General features: G+C 47.3%; 1 protein-coding gene across 1 annotated transcript; it reads left to right on the top strand.

Moving 5' to 3' along the window:
- Positions 1-14,977: 14,977 nt before the first annotated feature.
- Positions 14,978-20,191, top strand: NKX6-1 (NK6 homeobox 1). The gene is made up of 3 exons (XM_027544936.1): positions 14,978-15,726; positions 17,450-17,622; positions 19,828-20,191. Exons 1-3 carry the CDS (start codon positions 15,063-15,065, stop codon positions 20,089-20,091), a joined length of 1,101 nt encoding a protein of 366 aa, XP_027400737.1. The 5' UTR covers positions 14,978-15,062; the 3' UTR covers positions 20,092-20,191.
- The last annotated feature ends 304 nt before the right edge of the window (positions 20,192-20,495 follow it).

Genomic DNA, 20,495 nt, shown 5'->3' with positions numbered 1-20,495 from the left:
ACTCTTCTCTAGAACCAGAATTCTCTCTCGATTTCTTTATGCAAATCTTGCTTTCATTTAAGACACACTGTAAGTGACCTGTGTGTTTTAGTCACTCAGTCATGTCTGACTCTTTGCAACCCCATGGACTGTAGACCACGAGGTTCTTCTGTCCATGGAATTCTCCAGGCAAGAATACTGGTGTGGGAGAAGCTCCAATACTTTGGCCACCTGATGTGAAGAACCAACTCATTGGAAAAGACTCTTAATGCTCGGAAAGACAGAGGGCAGGAGGAGAAGGGGGCGGTAGAGGATGAGATGGTTGGATAGCATCACCAACTCAATAGACATAAATTTACACAAACCCTAGGAGACAGTGAAGGACAGGGAAGATTTTCGTGCTGCAGTCCATGCGGTCATAAAGAGTCAGACACAACTTAGCGACTGAACAACAACAAAAATAAGTGATCCACTTTCTGTCACAAAGCTTTCTCTTCCAAGCACCCTGTTAAGTAACACTGCACAATTCTGAATTCCTGCAACATTTAGTTTATGTTTTCCAATCACAAGCTCTACTGAACACTGCCTAATTATCTCTAGACACATCATATATTGAACTTCATTTCTCCAAGGACGAAGAAACTCCCATAGGCAGGAGCTGTGCCTTCTGTATCTGCAAAACTTCCATGATATAACTGGCACAAAGATAGGAGTTTGTAGATGCCAAATACTTTCATTTGCCTAATTTATAATCTGAAGTTCAAGATTAATTGTAGTTACTCCATTTTTGTGTGGGAGCACACCTATTTTCATCAGTCATTCTATAAGATAAGGATCCTAAAGAAAATGCATACAAAGTAGTGTTGATTGGAAGGTATTAGGTACTGAGTACGTGCCAGGTACTGTGCTGGGTACTGGGAATGCAAAGATACATTGGTCCTGTTCTCCAGATGTAAGCAAGTAAGTTCAATCATGAAGTAGAATATTCTAGGCAGAGAACGGCATAAACCAAGGTACAGAAAGCTGAGCGTTGTGTGTAGCTGTGCATATGTGTGTGTATATTGTGTTTAAGCAGCTTAGAGGAAAGAATGGGCCATACGAAGACAATGGAAGGTTTAAGAATAAATTGAAATAATAAGCTCAGTCAGTAAAGAATCTGCCTGCATTATAGGAGATCCAGCTTTGATTCCTGGGTTGGGAAGATCCCCTGGAGAAGGAAGCGGTAACTCATTCCAGTATTCTTGCCTGGAGAATCCCATGGACAGAGAAGCCTGGCAGGCTACAGTCCATGGCGTCACAAGAGTTGGACGCTACTGAGCGATTAAGCACCACCACCTGTTCAGTAAGCACTGCCCTAGGTGCTTCTCTGTTTAGGTCTCCGAGTCAGAAGTTAGCTGTTACTACTTTGGATAATGCTGGAAGACCCCTATAGGAAAAAATAGGATATAGGAATTTTTGTTAGGATTTTGAATTTGGGAAACTGAAAGACAGAGTATGTTCATTGGAGATGCTAAATAGGCCATGCAGTGTACTAGAGGTCAAATTAGCCAATACAGTTATATGGAAAATAAAGCTTCAAGGAACATGTCTGGACTAAGCATACAACACTTTGTGACCAGGTTGGCCAAAGAAATGGGTGCAGAAGTGATATGTGTTATTTCCAGAATGAGCACACAACACACACACACACACACACACAGTTGAAATGACCTCTCAGTGTTGCCTAATCTTACTTTCAGTAGTGGTGAGAAGCCTCTATACCCGTGCTGTCCAATATGGTAACCACTAGCCAGGCATGACCTTTGAACATTTGAAATGTGGCTGTGTGACTAAGGAGCTGTATTTTAATTTTCGCTTTATTTTAAATTAATTTAAATAGCCACATGTGGCTAACAGTCACTAGATTGCATAGCTCAGGTCTAGATAATCAGGCTATATGCAATGGAGTTTTCTGGGTTAAATACAGAAGTATATCATTTATTCCATCTCTCTACGTGCTCCAGACTGATAAGTCACGGAGATGATGAGGATGTGCTGTGGGAATGACCTTGACCTTTCACATAGGTACCTCAGTTTCTTCATTGTTAAAATGACAGTAATAATGTCCTTCTCAAGGGCTTTGAAGAGAATTAAATGAGATACCACATGTAAAAATGCTTTGCAAACTTAATATACATGAAAACATTGTCTAAACTGTCTAAAGTTATAAAATAGTGGTTCTCAATGGGGACGTTTGGCAAATCTGTGGGTACCTTTTGCCTTGTCAGATTGATTTATGGACAATACTGTCAAACAGGCAGAGCCCAGAGAGGCTCAATTCAGTTCAGTTCAGTCCCACAGTCATGTCCGACTCTTTTCGACCCATGAACCGCAGCAAGCCAGGCCGCCCTGTCCATCACCAATTCCCGGAGTTTACCCAAACTCATGTCCATTGAATCAGTGATGCCATCCCACCATCTCATCCTCTGTTGCCCCCTTCTCTTCCTGCCTTCAATCTTTCCCAGCATCAGGGTCTTTTCAAATGAGTCAGCTCTTCGCACGAGGTGGCCAAAATATTGGAGTTTCAGCTTCAGCATCATTCCTTCCAATGAACACCCAGGACTGATCTCCTTTAGAATGGACTGGTTGGATCTCCTTGCAGTCCAAGGGACTCTCAAGACTCTTCTCCAACACCATAGTTCAAAAGCAGCAATTCTTCAGTGCTCAGCTTTCTTTATAGTCCAACTCTCACATCCATACATGACTACTGGAAAAACCATAGCCTTGACTAGACGGACCTTTGTTGGCAAAGTAATCTCCTTGCTTTTTAATATGCTGTCTAGGTTGGTCATAACTTTCCTTCCAAGGAGTAAGCGTCTTTTAATTCATGGCTGCAGTCACCATTTGCAGTGATTTTGGAGCCCAAAAAAATAAAGTCAGCCACTGTTTCCCCATCTATTTGCTATGAAGTGACAGGACCAAATGCCATGATCTTCGTTTTCTGAATGTTAAGCTTTAAGCCAACTTTTTCACTCTCCTCTTTCACTTTCATCAAGAGGCTTTTTAGTTCCTCTTCACTTTCTGCCATAAGGGTGGTGTCATCTGCATATCTGAGGTTATTGATATTTCTCCCAGCAATCTTGATTCCAGCTTGTGCTTCTTCCAGCCCAGTGTTTCTCATGATGTACTCTGCATATAAGTTAAATAACTTATAAGTTAAATAACTTATGAGTTAAATAACTTATGAGTTAAATAACTTATATAAGAGGCTAGATCTCCTATAATGCATTTGTGTAAAAAGTAAAAATTTGGATCTCTCAATGGACACTTATGTAGATGAAAATTCTCATTATTGAGCACAGAATTAACTCTTGACAGTAAAGTATCTGCCTGCAATGTGGGATACCCAGGTTCGATCCCTGCATCAGGAAGATCCTCTGGAGAAGGCAATGGCAACCCACTCCAGTATTCTTGCTTGGAAAATCCCATGGACAGAGGAGCCTGGTGGGCTAGAGTCCATGGAGTCACAAAGAGTCAGACACGACTGACTGACTTCACTTTCCTTTCCTTTTGTATAAACACAAAACATTTTTATAGGTTTCAATAAACACTGAATTATCTAGGAAAGTAACGTCCATGTAAACTAAAAGAAAAATCTTTATCTCATTTAAGAGTTATTTACTGTTTCTGAAAATCAACACACAAATGCTAATGTCTCCAATAATATTTGAAGTGCCTTCTTCAGCTTGTATTTGCAGTAGGGACTGACTTTACTGTGATTAGATGTTTATAAATATATATTTATGTCTCATTTCTTGTCTTCAGTGTGGTCTCCACTCATATACATATTGAATTGCACTTACATTATTATAAATTATTTTCCATTTATTTTTCCTTTATGTTATAGTTCAGGCTGTATATTGATTTTTTGGGAAATTATATGTGTAGCTAGATATGAATATCATTTCAGGGTAGTAAAAGAGCCATTATTGAGTATTTGTTCTAAAAAGGGAGCACTAATTCTAACAGGGTTGAGAACCACTGTTTTAAACCAATGTGGCACTTGTTATCCCTGTTTGCTGTAGTCCCTTAACCCTATCAGAGAACTTTCTATTTGCATGAAAAACACAAATCATTACATCTGATAGTACACTAGTGCTCTCCTTTCCAAGGAAGGCAATCCTTCTGTGGAGGAAGGGAGAAATAGCTAGACAGCCAACTTATCCAGCCTAGGAGGCTCATAGATCTCCCTTTAATATTTTGTCCAGGGCTTCCCTAGTGGCTCAGTGATAAAGAACCCACCTGCCCATGTAGGGGTCACAGATTCAGTCCATGGTCCCAGAAGATCTCACATGCCACACAGCAACTAAGCCCATGCAACAGAAGTGCCGAGCCAGTGCGGCCCAACGAGAGCGTAACCCCCGCTTGACACAACTGGAGAAGGCCCACGTGTAGCAGTGAAGATCCAGAACAGCCATAAATTTAAAAAAATAAATTAACTAAAAAATATTTTGTCAAAATATGGATAATGGATTCATACTTTGTAGCAGCAATTCCTAAGCCATGACAGAACATTTAAACAAAGCACAGGGAAAAGTAAAGTGAAAAAATAAGTATCATGAAACTACGTAAACTAGTTTATACAAACCTGTTGTTTAATCGCTAAGTCATGTCCAACTCTTTGTGACCCCATGGACTGTAGCCCTCCAGGATCCTCTGTCCATGGGATTTCCCAGGCTTAAATATATATTATTTATTTTTATATAAATTTTATATAAATTTATATAAATTTTATATATTTATATAAAATAATATATATTCCCAGTGCTTATATTTAACCTCTATCTTAAAAGCACCTTGGACAGCTCGAAATCCAAATGCAAACAAAGGACAGTCTGAGTGAGGTGAACATCCCTTCTCTAATCACTTAAGGCCTGCCTTCAAGTATGTCTCTCCTTCCCAAGGACCTGCTCTTTCATTGATGATTAAGATCAAGAAGGCCTACTTCATTTAAGTAAACTTTACCCCTGTATACATAGAGACCTATCACCACTGCAAGATTGCCTCTACCAGCCAACCTGTGAAAGGCGAAACACAAGTCTAGAGAGTCATTTGTTAGCATTACAAAGTGTTAGTTCTAAATAAAGAGTAATTAGCCTACCCAAGATCACAGATAGGAAATAGAGCATGAATCACATAGGGTTGCTGAAGTCCAGGCTGATAAACAGTGAGTTTGTTCTAATAGACAGGGCATCACTTCTGGTGGGTTGATAACTACCCCTGCGGATTGTAAAACAGCTTGCGTGCTTGCTAAGTCATTTCAGTCTTGACCAACTCTTTGTGACCCCATGGACTGTAGCCTGCCAGGCTCTTCTGTCCATGGGATTCTGGAGGCAAGAATACTAGAGTGGCTTGCCATTTCCTTCTCCAGCAGATCTTTCCCACCCACGGATCGAACCTGCATCTCTTATGTCTTCTGTATTATCAGGCGGGTTCTTTACCATTAGCACCACCTGGGCTTGAGTACTGCTGTCATTCCATCATTATACCAAGTAACTGGAGACTTTCTGGATGGCCAACAGGATAACTCACATCGTTGGCAATTTTGCAGGTAAAATGGCCAGGTTGACAGGTTTGTTTAGAAGGCTATCTGGCCTGTGAATAGCCATTTAGAGCTATAATCTAGACCATCCTTGAAGCGAATCTATGATTAACCACTACCCTGGATTAAGGGAACAAAAATGTGAAGCTAAGTTATGTATTTGTTAACATTAAATTTTAATTTAAAAAGTAATTAAGATGTCTAAAAGTTGTCCTAAAAATAAGGTCAATCATTTTTAAAAAGTAACTAAAATTAAAAGTATATTTGAACTTAAATATGTGTCTTGCACATAAACCAAGTCTTAATATTATTTTCAGGAATTAAATATTTATTCAAATAGCTTATCAAAGAATTCAATAAGCTCCATTATCCTTTTCAATATTTTTCTTACCAAAGAGATTTTGAATTGTGAGATTTTTTTTCTGTAACGGGATATGCAAAGATTCACCTAATATTTACTTCAGTTCAGTTCAGTTCAGTCGCTCTGTCATGTCCGACTCTTTGCGACCCCCTGAATCACAGCACGCCAGGCCTCCCTGTCCATCACCAACTCCCAGAGTTCACTCAAACTCACGTCCATCAAGTCGGTGATGCCATCCAGCCATCTCATCCTCTGTTGTCCCCTTTTCCTCCTGCACCCAATCCCTCCCAGCATCAGAGATTTCCAATGAGTCAACTCTTCGCATGAGGTGGCCAAAGTACTGGAGTTTCAGCTTTAGCATCATTCCTTCCAAAGAACACCCAGGACTGATCTCCTTTAGGATGGACTGGTTGGATCTCCTTGCAGTCCAAGGGACTCTCAAGAGTCTTCTCCAACACCACAGTTCAAAAGCATCAATTCTTCAGCACTCAGCTTTCTTCACAGTCCAACTCTCACATCCATACATGACCACTGGAAAAACCATAGCCTTGACTAGATGGACCTTTGTTGGCAAAGTAATGTCTCTGCTTTTGAATATGCTATCTAGGTTGGTCATAACTTTCCTTCCAAGGAGTAAGCGTCTTTTAATTTCATGGCTGCAATCACCATCTGCAGTGATTTGGGAGCCCCCCAAAATAAAGTCTGACACTGTTTCCACTGTTTCCCCATCTATTTCCCATGAAGTGGTGGGACCAGATGCCATGATCTTCGTTTTCTGAATGTTGAACTTTAAGCCAACTTTTTCACTCTCCTCTTTCACTTTCATCAAGAGGCTTTTGAGTTCCTCTTCATTTTCTGCCATAAGGGTGGTGTCATCTGAATATCTGAGGTTATTGATATTTCTCCTGGCAATCTTGATTTCCGCTTGTGCTTCTTCCAGCCCAGTGTTTCTCATGATGTAGTCTGCATATAAGTTAAATAAGCAGAGTGACAATATACAGCCTTGACTTACTCCTTTTCCTATTTGGAACCAGTCTGTTGTTCCATGTCCAGTTCTAACTGTTGCTTCCTGACCAGCATATAGGTTTCTCAAGAGGCAGGTCAGGTGGTCTGGTATTCCCATCTCTTTCAGAATTTTCCACAGTTTATTGTGACCCACACAGTAAAAGGCTTTGGCATAGTCAATAAAGCAAAAGTAGATGTTTTTTTTTTCTGGGACTCTCTTGCTTTTTCTATGATCCAGCAGATTTTGGAAATTTAATCTCTGGTTCCTCTGCCTTTTCTAAAACCAGCTTGAACATCTGGAAGTTCACGGTTCACGTACTGCTGAAGCCTGGCTTGGAGAATTTTGAGCATGACTTTACTAGCTTGTGAGATGAATGCAATTGTGTGGTAGTTTGAGCATTCTTTGGCATTGCCTTTCTTTGGGATTGGAATGAAAACTGACCTTTTCCAGTCCTGTAGCCACCACTGAGTTTTCCAAATTTGCTGGCATATTGAGTGCAGCACTTTCACAGCATCATCTTTCAGGATTTGAAATAGCTCAACTGGAATTCCATCATCTCCACTAGCTTTGTTCGTAGTGATGCTTTCTAAGGCCCACTTGACTTCACATTCCAGGATGTCTGGCTCTAGGCTAGTGATCACACCATCGTGATTATCTGGGTCATGAAAATCTTTTTTGTACAGTTCTTCTGTGTATTCTTGCCACCTCTTCTTAATACTTTCTGCTTCTGTTAGGTCCATACCATTTCTGTCCTTTGTCGAGCCCATCTTTTCATGAAATGTTCCCTGGGTATCTCTAATTTTCTTGAAAAGATCTCTAGTCTTTCCCATTCTGTTGTTTTCCTCTATTTCTTTGCATTGATCACTGAGGAAGGCTTTCTTATCTCTTCTTGCTATTCTTTTTACCAGTTTATAATATTCAGGGACTTCCCTGGTGGTCCAGTGGTTAAAAATCCACCTTGCAATGCAGGGAACTCAGGTTCAATCCCTGTTCAGGGAACACAGATCCCCCACGCTGTGGAGCAACTAAGCCATGTACCACAACTAGAGAGCCCTAGAGACCAGCTACCGAGCTCACACGCTACAACTGAAAAATTGTAGAGAGTTCGTGTGGAGCAATGAAAGATCTCACCCGAAACATTGAAGATCCCTTGTACTGAAACTAAGACCCAATGCAGCCAAATAAATAAACAAATGCATAAAGATATCATAAAAATTTATAACATTCAGATTGCTTTCTTATACCTTAATTTTCCCCCAGTTTTTAGAGGAGCAGTTTAATTTAGTTAAAGTATGGACTATGGAGCCAAACCACCTGGGGTTTAAATTCCAGCCTCCCCAATTACTAACTGTATAATTTTAAGCAAGTTACCTAACTTCTCTGTGCTTTAATTTCATCATTCTTATAATAGGGATAGCTATCGTATTAATTCAGAGATGCAGAATTGTTGTTGAATTACTACTGTGAAGTACTCAGAACAGTAAACATTCAGTGTTAGCTATTATTAATATTATCTGTCAGAACATTCTGAGAACTAGTGGTAAAAGTGTCTGAGAACCTGAAGGGGTTCGTGGAAGAATCAGGGCAGGAATCTTGGCATTGAGCACTTGGCCTCCCTGCAGGATCATGGTTTGTGGGAGTAAGCTGGACCCAGGTCCCTGACAGTGTTCAGGGCTCTTCTCACTTCATAGGAGACTAAGTCTGGGAGATTTCAGTGCTGATCTGTACCTGATTCAGTAAGTGGATGAAGCAGGTTATAAAATAAGTTTCAGGAAACACTAGTATATACTCAATGAGACCTCGACCATTAAAGCAAAACATAGGATTAAGACTGGAGAAAAGACAGCAAGCAAATATGTTAAAATATCGGAAGTGTTTGTCCTCTGAAGATGGGATTATGGGTGGCTCTTTGTTTTTATAATTCTTTCTTATTTCCAAATATTCTGAATTAAGCATAGTATTATTTTGATAATTAGGGAAGAAAAGTAAAAAAGATAATTCCAATAAAAATTGAAATTTGTTTTATCCAGACTGAGTCAAATGACAGAATGCAATGAAGGGGAGGGGAGGAAGAAAGATTAAAATTGAAATGTTCATTTTAGAAGGCTTTTGCTATCTGAACTAAAGCAAGAATTGCCAGGCCTACACTTCATTTTATGAATTTGGCATTTCAGATAAAAATTAAGCACATATTAATCAAGGATCTATACAAAGGCAAACCTGTTTGAGAAATTAAATTTCTACTTTTAACACAACCAGGCAGGCTTGTCTTTTCTAGACCGAATGAACTGCTAAGTTTCTTCCACAAGAGGGCGGTAACTGCTCAGGGTTTCTTTAAAACGGCCTGAAGGACCCAGGCACTGTAAGCGAGGCAGTGACGCAAATAGGACAACTTTTTTTCATGGAAGAAGGAGTCGCACAGGGTGAGTCGGCTGAAAGGACCAATGCTGAGACACGCAAGCACACCCAAGTCAGAAGCAGCACCTTTTAGGGGGACTGAAAGAGGAACTAGTTCATGGACTCGTTTAAAATTATTTACATTATGCTCCGTGGACGTCATGTATACAGGTGTAAATTTTTTTACCGGCCGTTCACATCAGATCCTGTTTAACCTGGTGGTGAAACTGAACCAGGATTTTATTTTTTAAGGAAATTGTAGACATTCACTGACATTCCTTCAAGCACATGGAGGAATCCACAGTGGATCTTGGTTTCCAGAATGTACATCAAAGCATGTACCTTCCCTGGAAGCGAATGGGTCTTTGTAGAAAATACTCGGGGGCATGCTGGGCTTGGGTGTTACACATGCAGATATGTTTGCTAAAGTTATGTGTGCTTTGCTGAAGTTCAATACTAGTTTTCTCTCTAGCAGGTCATCGATGTTTTCTTGCATTTCCTCTCACTCCTGAATCCAGTTTTGATATTGCAGACATTTAGACTTAGAATTTTTCATCTTCTGGGACTTTTCACAACACTCCCTTCCGAGTGCACATGTCCCCCAGGACAGCTTCTGTAGGTGTGTGAAGGGGTGCCGTGTTGTCACATTGAAGATCCCCGATGGGAGCTGGGAGCGGGGAGGTGGAGGCTGGTATGAAATTCCAAACCATTTTGGTAGTAGATCCCACAAGGCTGTCTACAGGGGATCGGTTCCCTCTCTCATTTTGTGTTGGTCTCGGCAGGGAGAGCTAGGCCCACAGCAGGATTCCCCCAGGGCTCTTCCCCACCCGGCATTTGTAGGCCTCTCTGTACCCCGACCCTTCCCAAGTAGTCTCCCTAATTCCTGGTCAGCAGAAGCGGCCAAGGATCCAGTTTCCGTAAAACCGCCTTTAGGGCATGCAAAGAGATGCACACAGTCGTGCTCTCCTTCTCAGAGACTGGGTGATTCCAAGACGGTGGACTTCCTTCCTTCTCCCTTAAGTTTCTACTTAGCCACCGGCTCCACTCAACCCCTCTTTTTAACAGGAACTGTAAACCCAACTGGCCTCCAGGTTCAGCCCGACCGAGCCCCATTCTTCGGCCCAAGTGGAGTTATTAAAGAAGTCATTGGGACAATTCAGGCAAACACCCTTTGGAGTGGGTTTTGGCCTGAAACACACAAAATTCCCTTCCTCCCCCTCCTCCCTCCTTCTCTGAATTTAGAATTGGCTTCCTGTGGCTACACTTGAGTATCCCGACCTTTGTTTGACGTTAATATATTTGGGGAAGAATAGTTATCATTCATCCCCGACAGACTGCTGAATTTAAGTATAGTTAGCTGAGATTTCATTTGCATTCCTCTGTGAATTACTCTGAATTTAGGCTCTGCTCCTTCCATTTAAAACAGAAGTAGCACAACTCGCTAGGCGTCCGAGTTCAGGGTTAAGACCAAGGGTGGGATGGTCAACTGCGTGGCACAGGCTGCATCGTAGTAGGAACCGACTGAAAACAGTAACTTGAAAGCGGAGGCCCTGGTCTGCAGGCTAAAAGGAAGTCCAGGGGCTGGGGAGCGGGGCGTCGCCTTCTTTACCCCTACCCTTTAGCTCTTTTGGCAACCTCCGAATTTGCCAAACCACTTTCATTTATTTTTCAATTAAAATGCAAATCAATCGCTTTCCAACACAATCCTCCCCCTAAATATATATATATATAGTGCAGAGACGCGGGAGGCAAAGGGGGTCCTGAGCTCGTGTGACACGTTCCATTCCCAAGGGTTGCTTAGAAATGCCGGGCTCTCTTAGGTCGTGGGCAGAATCCCGCGCGGGTCTTGAAGGGGGTGCTCCCGGAGGGAGAGAAGTCCTGATTCTTTAGGGCGTGTGTATGCGGCGTGTAAGATGGCCCTGACCATAAACCCGCCTCCCGAATCCGCGTCGGGATCTGCTCCTCTAGGACGCGGTCCGGAAGGTGGTTTACGCTCTGCAGGGGCAGGGTCGTCTCTCCCAATAGCCCACCCCCTTCGAGGATGCCCCTCGCTCTCCCGGCTCCCAGCTGGAGACAGACGGAGCAGATCGACCAAGATAACAGCACCAGGCAGGAGACACCGACCGGCCTTCCTTCGGCCGCGCCTCACCGTGAGCGTCTGAATTTCATTGCCCCACGCGGGATTCGGGCACCCAAGGCTCATCCCCCGGGATCTAGGTACATAGACCCCAGATGTTTTTATTGTCACAATTAAGAACAACACTGCTGTTTTAATTCCGCAATGTGAATGATAAATAAAAGCAAACGATTGAGACTTCCAATCGGCACCCAAGCTTTGCAATTATTTACCGATGGCAATTAACCCAGAATTGGGTGGAGTTGAATCAGTGGTTCGCCGGGTTGGTCGGTCTTTCTGGTTTTGCTCTATTTCTACATCACCCACACCAAATCATATACTAGATCTACAGTAGGAAAATGTTTAATGCTTTCCCAGGTCAGGCTATTTACATGAAATAAAGTGAAGTCGCTTTTTGAAATTGGAGTATTTGGGGATCACTGGCTTCCTTCCCTCTCCATTCCTACCTAGTCCTGGAGAATGTGGTGTGAGGTGTGCGGGGGAGGTGAGGAGTTCGCTCCGGGCCCAGGCGAGGGGTTCAGGCAAAGGGTTGTGTGTCACAGCCGTCCTGGAGACTCCCGAGGCGAGATAAAGTTTCGTTTTTAACGAATCGGGAAGCAGAGGACCCCAACTCTCGGGCCAGGGTCGGGCTACATGTGCCTCCCTCCTACTGGAGTTCCCCTAGTGGCCCAAGGACAGGGCGCTGGAGTTTATACCCACAACCCAGCAAACATCCTCACGGGGAAATACAGACGGCCCCTTCATCATCTGTCTTCTTGCCCTACTCAGCACAATTCACATTGAAGAAGGATCTTACCCTCCCCTTAGTCAGAGTCTATGGTCTGTGTAGTGATAGGTTTAGCCCAGTCTCGAAATTAATGAAAAATAATCGAGAGGGAACGTTATTTTTATATCAGAAGTGAATAACAAAAGTGGCAAAAGGTAAACAAAAACCTCTCAAACTCAAGCTCAAGTTGCTACCTTTAAAAGATCAGTGCAGCGGAAACCCTAGGTTATCTAAGTGGAATAAGCCCTCTGGCTTTCAGTGCTGGGATGCAAATAAGAGCTTTTGGCTCTCACAGCCAAACTCGGTCCATGGGTGGTGCCGATCAAATTGTATTCCTTATTTATTTCAATTTTCTGCTGATTAAGTTTGGACTTAATGATCTCGTCCAAACTACTGTAGTGATTATCCCTCGATGGTGCGCTACTTTAATACCCTTAAATCTCAAAATTGTGCAAGGATCTTCCTTCCCCGTGTACACAGCTCAGCGCTCCTGGAAATTTAAAGATCTCCAGCTATGGAAGAAATTGAGAGGGAATAAGAGAAACCGCCGTCCAACACCTAAACCCTGACATCCCATCATCACAGCCGGGAAGTCTCCATCTCCCGAAACATTCTGGGGTTGAGAAAGGGGTAAGAGTTTTCGAGATGGTTGTGAAGGGGTGTGTGTATGTGTACCAGATACTATTGTATCTAAAGACTCCACCTCAATTTTGGTGATTCTGACCCCGTAAAACTCAAAACAAATAATGCTCACAGGGGAGAAAAGTTTAAAAAGTTCACTGCTCTCAGGTTGAAACATCACATGAGAAACAAATGCTCCCAATAAGCTGATTCCGTTCCCTGAGAATGGAGTAAACCTATAAATGATAACATCTTGTGTGTGTGGAGGTGGGGGGAAACCCAGGAATAAAAAGAAAAGTGAAAGAGAAGAAACAGAGAAGGAAAGCGGGGAGGTGGCAAAGATGGAATAGGGCGATCCTTCGGCCTACAAGGGGATTAAGGACATCTCTAAGGCTTAAGGAGCAACAAATTAATTTACACAATCCTGGGAGAGCCCAGATGGCCTTTAATTAATCCCTTCAAAAGAAGGAGCTAGGCCAGGGCTGCGCCGGCTGCCTGCTCCATTAGCTCCATTTTACAAGAGACCAGACTCTGTTCGAGGTGAGGCGTCGTGAGCTCGTGGGGGAAGGGGGGCTAGGGTGACGAGAGCAGGCGAGGGGGAGGCGAGGGAAGAATATGAACTGCTCTTCCATAAAAGGGCTGGGTTTTCATTATTCTTCTCTTTAAAAAGTAATACCCTCTTCGTCTCTGCTCTGCCCCCCTCCCCTTTCCCATTTTATTTAACACAATTAATTGAGGCCTCCACTGGCCCAGCGGCCGAACCGCACCACTCGTCAGGCCCCGCCCCCTGGCCCCGCCCACCGGCGGGATAGAAGTGGGAGGGGGCGGGAACCAGGCGGGCGCGGTCCTACGGCTAGCCCCCTTCAGCCAATCGGAAGGCGCGGCGCTTCCGAGTGGGCGTGACCCGGAGGAGACGCGAGGCCCCAGGCAGAGCGCTATTGGAGACGGTGGTTACGCCCCCGGCTTGCACCCCACCCTCCCCGCTCCTCGGGCCCGCCCTTCCCGGCTGCCTCGGAGTGACGTCCTTCAAAGTTCTCATTTTGGACCCCCCATCTGCCCCTCCCTCTCGTCCCCCAGCTAAAGAGGGGTAGGGAGTGATGCAAATGTTTTATTACCTTTGAGAGCTTCATCTGAACTGTCAGGCCCGGAGGGAGCAAGGAGAGGAGAGAGAGAGGTAGTGGAACAGCCTCGGAGAGGGGGTCAGCTTGGCCGGAGGACAGGACTTAGAAAAGCGAAGCCTGTGGAGTCGCTAAGAAAATGCGAGACAGAAGAGGCAAAGGCGGAGAGTGAGAGGAAGAGAGGGCGCTGGGGGCGGGGTGGGGCCGGGGTCGCCAGGTCCTTTTGCAGAAGTGGACAGACGAGTGGAGCCATAACTGAAGGCGTCAGACTTTTCACTTAGTCTTTGCTTTTCTGTGTTTTTCCTCCCCACTTTTTTTCCCCTTCTTTTTCTTTTCAATATTTCAACTCTAGTACCCCGTGGCGCACAGGGGAAGACGGGTCGGCGCGCCGAGTCTGGGAGCCGCGGAGATCGGTGGCACTGCCCTTTCTGGCGCCGAAGCCTCGGGCAGAGCAGGCGGAGGAAGCCCGCCCAGAGGCCAACCCTCCCGCGGGTTAGATGCGCTCTCTCCCTGCGCGCTCCGCGCGCCGAGTGCGAAATCAACCTCGTGGCCCAAAGAGCAGGGCATCCAAGTAAGACTGGAGCTCGTCGAGCGGAACCCGGCATCCTTTGAACCTCCCCGAAGAAAGCGAGCCGGCCCCCCACCCCCATCTCTCCCCACATCAAAGATTCGGTGATTCTTAACTTTGTTACGAGCTCTCTGGGGCCGGACGGGGTTTGGTTTTGCTTATTTCCAAGAGGGAGAAGATGAGAAGTTGCGCTCTTTGAGCGGCGAGGAAAAAGTGAGGAAGAAACGAGGAGCCCGAGATTGAATCCAGGACTCTAGCAGGGAAAGGACAGCCCAAACCACCCGGACGCTGCTCGCTGGTCTCGGCCAGCCACCGCCTCTCCACTGGTGTGTTTGGACATTTCTGCTGCGCAGTTCCGAGAGCAATTCTCGGCGGCGGCATTCCTGTCCCCGTTGGCACGTCGCCCCCGGTGCGCCGCCGAGCGCCTCCTTGCTCGCGCCCGCGGCGCTTCTCGCTCTTCGGAGCCCCGCCGAGGGGTAGGGGCCGGCGCCCTAGCTGCGTGGCCGCGGGCTCCGGCCTGGTCGTGGGATGTTAGCGGTGGGGGCGATGGAGGGCCCCCGGCAGAGCGCGTTCCTGCTCAGCAGCCCGCCCCTGGCCGCCCTGCACAGCATGGCAGAAATGAAGACCCCGCTGTACCCCGCCGCCTACCCCCCGCTGCCCGCCGGCCCCCCCTCCTCCTCGTCCTCCTCGTCCTCCTCGTCGTCTCCCTCCCCGCCTTTGGGCGCTCACAACCCGGGCAACCTGAAGCCCCCGGCCGCGGGGGGGCTTTCGGCCCTGGGCAGCCCCCCGCAGCAGCTCTCGGCCGCCACCCCGCACGGCATCAACGACATCCTGAGCCGGCCCTCCATGCCGGTGGCCTCAGGGGCCGCCCTGCCTTCCGCCTCGCCCTCTGGGTCCTCCTCATCCTCCTCTTCCTCGTCCACCTCCGCTTCGGCTGCTGCGGCCGCAGCCGCAGCGGCGGCCGCCGCCGCCTCGTCGCCAGCGGGGCTCCTGGCCGGCCTGCCCCGTTTCAGCAGCCTGAGCCCGCCGCCGCCGCCGCCCGGGCTCTACTTCAGCCCCAGCGCCGCGGCCGTGGCCGCCGTGGGTCGGTACCCGAAGCCGCTCGCCGAGCTGCCCGGACGGACGCCTATCTTCTGGCCGGGAGTGATGCAGAGCCCACCCTGGAGGGACGCCCGCCTGGCCTGCACCCCTCGTGAGTACAGTCGCCTGCTGCGCCCACTTGTGCTGGTTCTGCCCGCTCTCAGGTCACGGCCTCTGGTGTGCAAGCGTCCAGGCCCACCCTCTTGCCCGCCGAGCAGTTTGGCAGGGCCAGAATCACACGATTTAGGGTGGGCCAGGGCGTTCGGGGAGGGATTCTTGCTTTCCTGAGCGCCACGGTGTGTCCAGGCGGCCCCTCTTCACAAGTCCCGGGCACGCGAAGCAGAGCGCGTGTGCATGCGTCTCCGTGAAACACACCGCGGTGTGCGGGACGTGTGTCTCACCCAAGGCCTCGGCTGCTCCCGGAACAGCCTGGCCCGGAACCGTAGGCCCCTCCTGGGTTAGAGAGGTGCTGAGGGCAAGAGGGGCTACTGCGTCCCCGCCCGCACTCCAGCTTTCCCGTGTCCCAGGCCAAAGTCCCATTCGATCTTCGCAGCCTCACTGGCCTCCTGCTGGGGAACGGCATTGAGGAGCCCTTCACAGCCCTGAGCCGAACGCTTGTGTTTGCATGTGCGACTTGGTCCAGGGTGTCCCCACCTCACCTGGTCGTCTTCACCGCCCCCCTTCGTCCTGCGAGTACATGCAGCCCAGGGAGCCCACTGAAGACAGGTCCGCGGTCGAGTGCCACTTCGGGCCGCTCGCCACCGCTGGGCTCTGGTTTTTTCCACCTGCCTCGGCCCCAAGGGCCGGGACGCCTTGGGCCTGGACATATTGAGGGGCGTCGTGGCTCTCAACATCCTAATAGGAGAAAGAACCGGAGGATGAACCAGGCGGCGGGACAAGGATGGGGGGCAATGCAACATCCCGCAAAGATTTTGCTGGAAACCAACTGAGTCAGCCCAGGATCGCTCTAATCTAGGTAGTTGGCCAGCTCGCCGACGCAGCTCCCATCCTCCTGGGTGGCATTGAGGGCCCAGTGCCCGGTCCTTTTCTCGCTCAGTTCTTTGCTTTTGACCGAGTCCCCGAAGTTTCTCACGTCTCTGGATCTCACGTCTCAGCTCTGTGGCTGAGCGGCAGTAACTGAGGGAAGTTAGGAGAGCCAAGTGGAGGCTCCCTTGGGGATCCTCGGGACTGGGGTGGCGCGGGGAGGGGGAGTGGCGGGGGCGGGTGAGGGTGTCGGGGAGACGCTTTTGTGTGTGTTCGGACGGCCACGTAGGGACCTCCAACAAAGGCGACGCCCCCTCCCCCTCGGCCGCAGCAGCTAGGGTTGAGGGGCGACTTAGCTCGCTTGTATTTCTAAAACAAGGCGCCCTTTGTGGCTCGGGCACAGGTTAGGAAAGCGTTCGAGGAACAAAATTAGTCGTCCCACGCAAAGGCCCAGAGACCGAGCGCCCCCAACTAGACTAGACGGCGAGGAAGGGGACTTGCCCACCAGTCCCCAGCCCCGCACTCCGTTTCCAGGGCCCTAGCGATTCAGCCTCGGCAAACTTGAGCGATGAGCTCTCAGTTGGACATCGTTGTTGGGCCAAAGGTTATTTAATGCAGTTCCAAGCACACCCGCTTAAAAGACAAAAAACAACAAGAAACAGGTGGGTGTAAAAAAAGCAAAGGGGGGAAGAGCCGTGGGGCCGTAAGCGCCCCCCAGGATTTCTCAGTACTGCAGAGGAGCACGCTCTCGGTTCCCACCGCAACGTGGTTTCTGGAGTTCGTTTCTTCTCAGTGGAGCCGCTGATAACTGATTGCTTCTTCCATTCCCTTTTAAAAAATCTGTCTCCTAGATCAAGGATCCATCTTGTTGGACAAAGATGGGAAGAGGAAACACACGAGACCCACGTTCTCGGGCCAGCAGATCTTTGCCCTGGAGAAGACTTTCGAACAAACGAAATACTTGGCGGGGCCCGAGAGGGCTCGCTTGGCCTATTCGTTGGGGATGACGGAGAGTCAGGTCAAGGTGAGTGGACCTTGCAAACCTCGAGGAATAGCGCCCCTGTGTTCGCCGTGTGCTTGTACCTACACACACACACACACACACACACACACACACACACACACACACACCAAACTAACAAATAGCCACCCGCCCAGGGGTGCGGGTCTGCGGAGACTGGGGAGAGCTGAGATCAGCGAAGGAGGTTGGTGGGGGGGAGTAAGTTACAGAGGCTCTGGGTCTCACAGGCGGGCAAACTGTTGATGAACAAAAGGAATCAAGCCCCCGCCTTTGAAATCAGGTTAATCTAGATAGCAGCATGTGCTGGGGGAACTCTCCATTATTAGAGAATAAAAGCATTACTGAAATATCAGCCCTGAGAATAGATGAGGCCAGTTAGATAGCTTCTATTTGTTCTATTTGTAAGCATATTCAAGCTTTTGCTTGTCAATTCAGGCTCCACTAGTTACAGAATTTCCTAATGTAGATCAGCATTATAGTGCTACTGTATTAACTTACAGGTTAAAAAAAAAAAATCCACACGATTTGACCCCTTAACATGGATGCACCTGCTTTTAACTGAGCTTGAAGGCAGTCACTTTGGAGTAGTAATTTTCCAAGTGAATTAACAAGATTATGACTGTATTATGAAATAGAAGTTTATCAATATATGTAAGGTTTTACTGTTTATTACAATTTATAATTAAAATGTCACTTAGCTTATAATTGAGTTGTACAGTAAATTTCCAGGGAATCAAATTGGAGAACTCTTTCCCTGAAAAATAAAGGGATGGAAACAGCTGTGTACCGTAAATCTAGTGGTTTCCTGTATTTCCAGTATTCCCTTTTGTTCTTCAGTTTGCTATATCTTGCTCTCTCTATGTGTGTGTGTGTGTGTGTGTGTATGTGTGTATATATATATATATATATATATTGATATCTATATCAATGCATTTCAGGAGTGATTTTCTACATGACCATTAGAGTACCATCACTGTTAAGATTATTTTTTGCAGTGGTTGGTACAAAGTTTACCACAGTAGTCTGGAGGTCTTCATTTGTCACCATAAATATGTCTACGTGGCTAGAAGTGAATTATTATAACTGCATAAAGAAACTAAAAATCACTTTCTTAACAATTCTGATTCTCTAGATAAATACATAACAGATGAGAAAATGGATGAGAAGCATAAAGACAGGATGCTTCAATATATTTGGGAAATTGGTTACTTATGGCTGGTGCTTTAGGTTTAAAATACGTGTATCAAATACAATGTCAAAAATCATGAATAGGCTTAAAATAGTTGTATAAAAATGAATGTCTTAGGAAGGATCAATATTGAAATAATATTTGAAAGACCAGGCATGCTAATAGTGGGAAATAATGTAATTGGCAAAATTTCACTTTTAAAAAGTAACTCATGAAGATTCTTGCCTTGATCTTTGGTTTTATGAAAAACATTAAACCAGAGAGACAGAGACACACAAACTGCTATGATGATTTCAACTAAGCTATTAAATATTTTCATGCATTTATGTTGGTTATTATCACTGACTTAAGGTTTGTGTTTTATCAGTATTTTATTTGACATCACATCATACAAGTATACATGGGTAGGGGAGTGTTTACTCACCATTTTTGTGTGTCTTCAGACCGGAAATAAGTGAAACAGGCAAATATCCCAAAGTGAAAAAAACAGAGGTTATTAGTGTAAATGCTGTGTCTTTCCCCACAAATCTCACTAAAAAGCAAGTACGCCTCAGATTGTTTGAAATACCTGAATCTGAGAAAGTAAAAAAACGAATAGAATTGCAGTCACTAGGAGGCAGCTTTACGGAGGGGAGAAGTTTTCTACTTCCAACTAGAAAGTAGGCAAGCGAAGTCTTTTAGGGAAACTCAGTTTAAGTTTCCAAGTTTTTTGTTTTTTTTTTCCCTCTTCTGAGAAATCGCTCAGTGACAACCTCAATACTCTTGTGTTGCTATCACTATGGCAACGGCAGGCAGTTTGTTGGTGCCTGATCCGCCGACAAGACCCGGGCGATGGAGACCGACTTTGACGGCCCGGACGAGGGAGGGCCGCAGGGGAGCGCGTCTCGCCATCCGGGGGGAGTAGGGGCGGCCCGCAGGAGCCGGGGGCCACGGCCTGGCTCCTCTGCTCCGTGGAAATTCCTTCCACCACCCCGCCTCCCCCCGAATCTCCCCTCTTCTCCGCTTTCTCGGTCTGCCAGGTCTGGTTCCAGAACCGCCGGACCAAGTGGAGGAAGAAGCATGCAGCCGAGATGGCCACGGCCAAGAAGAAGCAGGACTCGGAGACCGAGCGGCTGAAAGGGGCCTCGGAGAACGAGGAGGAGGACGACGACTACAACAAGCCCCTGGACCCCAACTCGGACGACGAGAAAATCACGCAGCTGCTGAAGAAGCACAAGTCGAGCGGCGGCGGCGGCGGCGGCGGGCTCCTGCTGCACGCGTCCGAGACCGAGGGCTCGTCCTGAGCGCCCGCCGCCCGCGCGCCCGCCGGCCTCGCGTCTCCCGCCCGCCGGGGCCCCGCGCTTTTCTAAGATGTACATATCTATTTTTGTAACCTACGAGTGGAGCAGGGGCAGGGGACAGAGACTTCGGAGGATGACGAGACGTGGCAGACAAGACCACGAATTGCACCAAACTGATGCTGCAGCGGGGCCACCCTCCGCCCCCGCTCGTTGTCCCAGCCGCGTCTCCCTCTCCGTGTTCCCCCCTCCCCCTCCTCACACCGCCCCCCCCACCCGCCGCCCGCCCGCCACTACCCCACCCCACCCAACCCCAGTTTTGCCTGGAGACCGGCCGGGGCGGGGAGCGTGGAGGGAGACCCGGTCTGGACCCTCCGACACCCACCGCGCGGGGGACCTCGGCGCCACCG

This window comes from Bos indicus x Bos taurus, chromosome 6, assembly GCF_003369695.1.
Source record: "Bos indicus x Bos taurus breed Angus x Brahman F1 hybrid chromosome 6, Bos_hybrid_MaternalHap_v2.0, whole genome shotgun sequence".
Classification (NCBI taxonomy): Eukaryota; Metazoa; Chordata; class Mammalia; order Artiodactyla; family Bovidae; genus Bos; species Bos indicus x Bos taurus.
The sequence above is the reverse complement of the archived record's forward strand: the minus strand, read 5'-3'. Positions and strand labels throughout refer to the sequence as shown.